The 2,065-nt window shown below is 53.8% G+C and overlaps 1 protein-coding gene across 2 annotated transcripts in view; it reads left to right on the plus strand.

Moving 5' to 3' along the window:
* The first annotated feature begins 748 nt into the window (after window positions 1-748).
* Window positions 749-2,065, plus strand: part of Dnah17 (dynein axonemal heavy chain 17) — a 115,342-nt gene continuing 114,025 nt past the window's right edge. Inside the window, exon 1 of one of the 2 annotated variants that reach the window (XM_032912054.1) lies at window positions 749-1,087. In XM_032912054.1, coding sequence (XP_032767945.1) covers window positions 752-1,087 — 336 coding nt within the window. In that variant the 5' untranslated portion in view covers window positions 749-751. The remainder of the gene's footprint in view (window positions 1,088-2,065) is intronic. The other variant, XM_032912053.1, reaches the window with a different exon arrangement.

Consider the following 2,065-nt stretch of genomic DNA (forward strand, 5'->3'; position numbering starts at 1 on the left):
TTAATCCGAGCCAAAGATTAGGATCTGAGTGCTTCCAAGGTGGCCTATAAAAACTGACATCGGCAGTGGCCAGTTCTGGAACAGGCTGAAAACCACCCACAGGGCCCAGAGGAGCCCAGGTTTTGTGTCTGTGCAGATGCCAGGGCTCGATCCCAGGTTATCCTTGGTTTCTTCTCAGCGGCTCCCATCGCCCCATCCCCCATCCCCATCCCCCTTTCCCTGCCCCACCCCCACCCAGATACAGTCATTTCCTCTTCTCTTTTCCCTGTGTCCATTTCTTTTTTTTTTTAACTTTATTTATTTATTTATTATGTATACATCATACAGCTTTCTGCCTGCATGTATGCCTGCAGGCCAGAAGAGGGCACCAGACCTGATTACAGATGGTTGTGGGCACCATGTGGTTGCTGGGAATTGAACTCAGGACCTCTGGAAGAGCAGACAGTGCTCTTAACCACTGAGCCATCTCTCCAGCCCCCTGTGTCCATTTCTTATCTTTCCCAGCGTACTCAATTTTATGGTCATAATTACACCGGGGTACCCTGTTAACCTGATGACCCTGCACCAGGATAGGAAAAGGCACTCCTCCCTTGTCAACAGCCCAACCACTGATAAAGACAGAAAGGCCCATGAACCCCTTACACCGGTGTGGTTAGGTTGGAGAGTCCGTGTGGTTCTGAGAGCCCAGAAACCAGCTGGAACTTGCCTGTTCACTCCACAGAGGACCGAGGTGTAAGGAAAGGTGACAAGAATGCCAGACCCCAGAATTGATTACCTGGAGACAGTGTCTTCTGCTCTCCTCAAGTTCAAGCCAGACAAGTGGAGCAAACTGGTCGGAGCCGAGGAGAACATGGCCATGTTCACGGAATTCTTCGACAAAACGGAACACCCTGTCCTGGTGATGACACTCAACCCTGCTGGTATAATCATTCCCTGCCTGGGTTTCCCAGAGTCCCTCAAGACCAAAGGAGTTTACTTCATTAGGACGAAGCCGGAGAACATCACCAAGGACAACTACAAGAACCGTCTCATCTACGGGGACATCAGTCCCACCCCCGTAGACCAGTTGATTGCAGTAGTGGAGGAGGTGTGTGGGCCTAGGCTGGCGGGGGCGGGGCCGGGCGGGAGTGGGGCGGGAACTGGAGAGCGGAAGCTTGAGAAGGACTCTGAAGAGCCCAAGGCTTTGCTGTTCCAAAGGGATGCATCTCCCAGGGGCCTCGCCTAAGAGCTGGTTGGAAATACAGGCAGACCCACTCGGGGTAGTGCGGCGGGAGTCCAACAGTATCGTCCCCTTCCCAGCATTAAAGTTGCCCTCTCTCCTCTGGCAGCAGTCTCTGCCGCCTTGCTCTATGTAGCCCCAGGTGTGGGCCATCCAAGGACCGGTTGACAGTTCCCCAATCTCTGAGACTTTGAGCTAGGAAGGGCCAATGGCACGGTCTTTTCTACTCCTCTATATATGCTGCTACCATACCTCATACTCACCCTCGGCAGTGCAACAGGTCGAGAATAGCCTCTGGTGGGCCACACTAGCAGGCTAGGTTACATAAACCTCCCAGTCACCATAGAACAAGGACCCGGGACTCTGCCCGTGCTTATTCAAAGAGGAATATGAAGGGCCTGGAAGAAGAGAGTGGGAAGCCTGGCAGGCCACAGCCAATTCAGCTGCATCTCTAGTCCCAGATGCTCTTGAAGCCGGAAGCCCAAGGCCCAGGGGTCAGCTGGCCCTCTCCTGATACACCTCTGTCCTGAGCTTAGATGGCCACCTCTCCCAGTTCCCTCCCAGGATGGATTTTTGTGTCCTGATCTCTTCATACAAGGCCCCACGCCCTACTGAATAGGGCTCAGCCTCCTGGCCTAAATGGCCTCATTGCCTCTTTGAAGGCCATGTCGGCCTGAGGAGAGACGGCTCAGCGGACACAGGGCTCGCTGCACAAACAGAAGAGCATGGGTTCCCAGCTCCGACACGAACATGAAAATCTAGGTGTGCCTATTGTAACGACGGCCCTTTGGAGGTAGAGACACGAGGAGCCTGTTGACATGCTGGCCGTCTGGTCCAGTTGATGAA

The sequence above is a fragment of the Rattus rattus genome, chromosome 9 (assembly GCF_011064425.1).
Source record: "Rattus rattus isolate New Zealand chromosome 9, Rrattus_CSIRO_v1, whole genome shotgun sequence".
Lineage (NCBI taxonomy): Eukaryota > Metazoa > Chordata > Mammalia > Rodentia > Muridae > Rattus > Rattus rattus.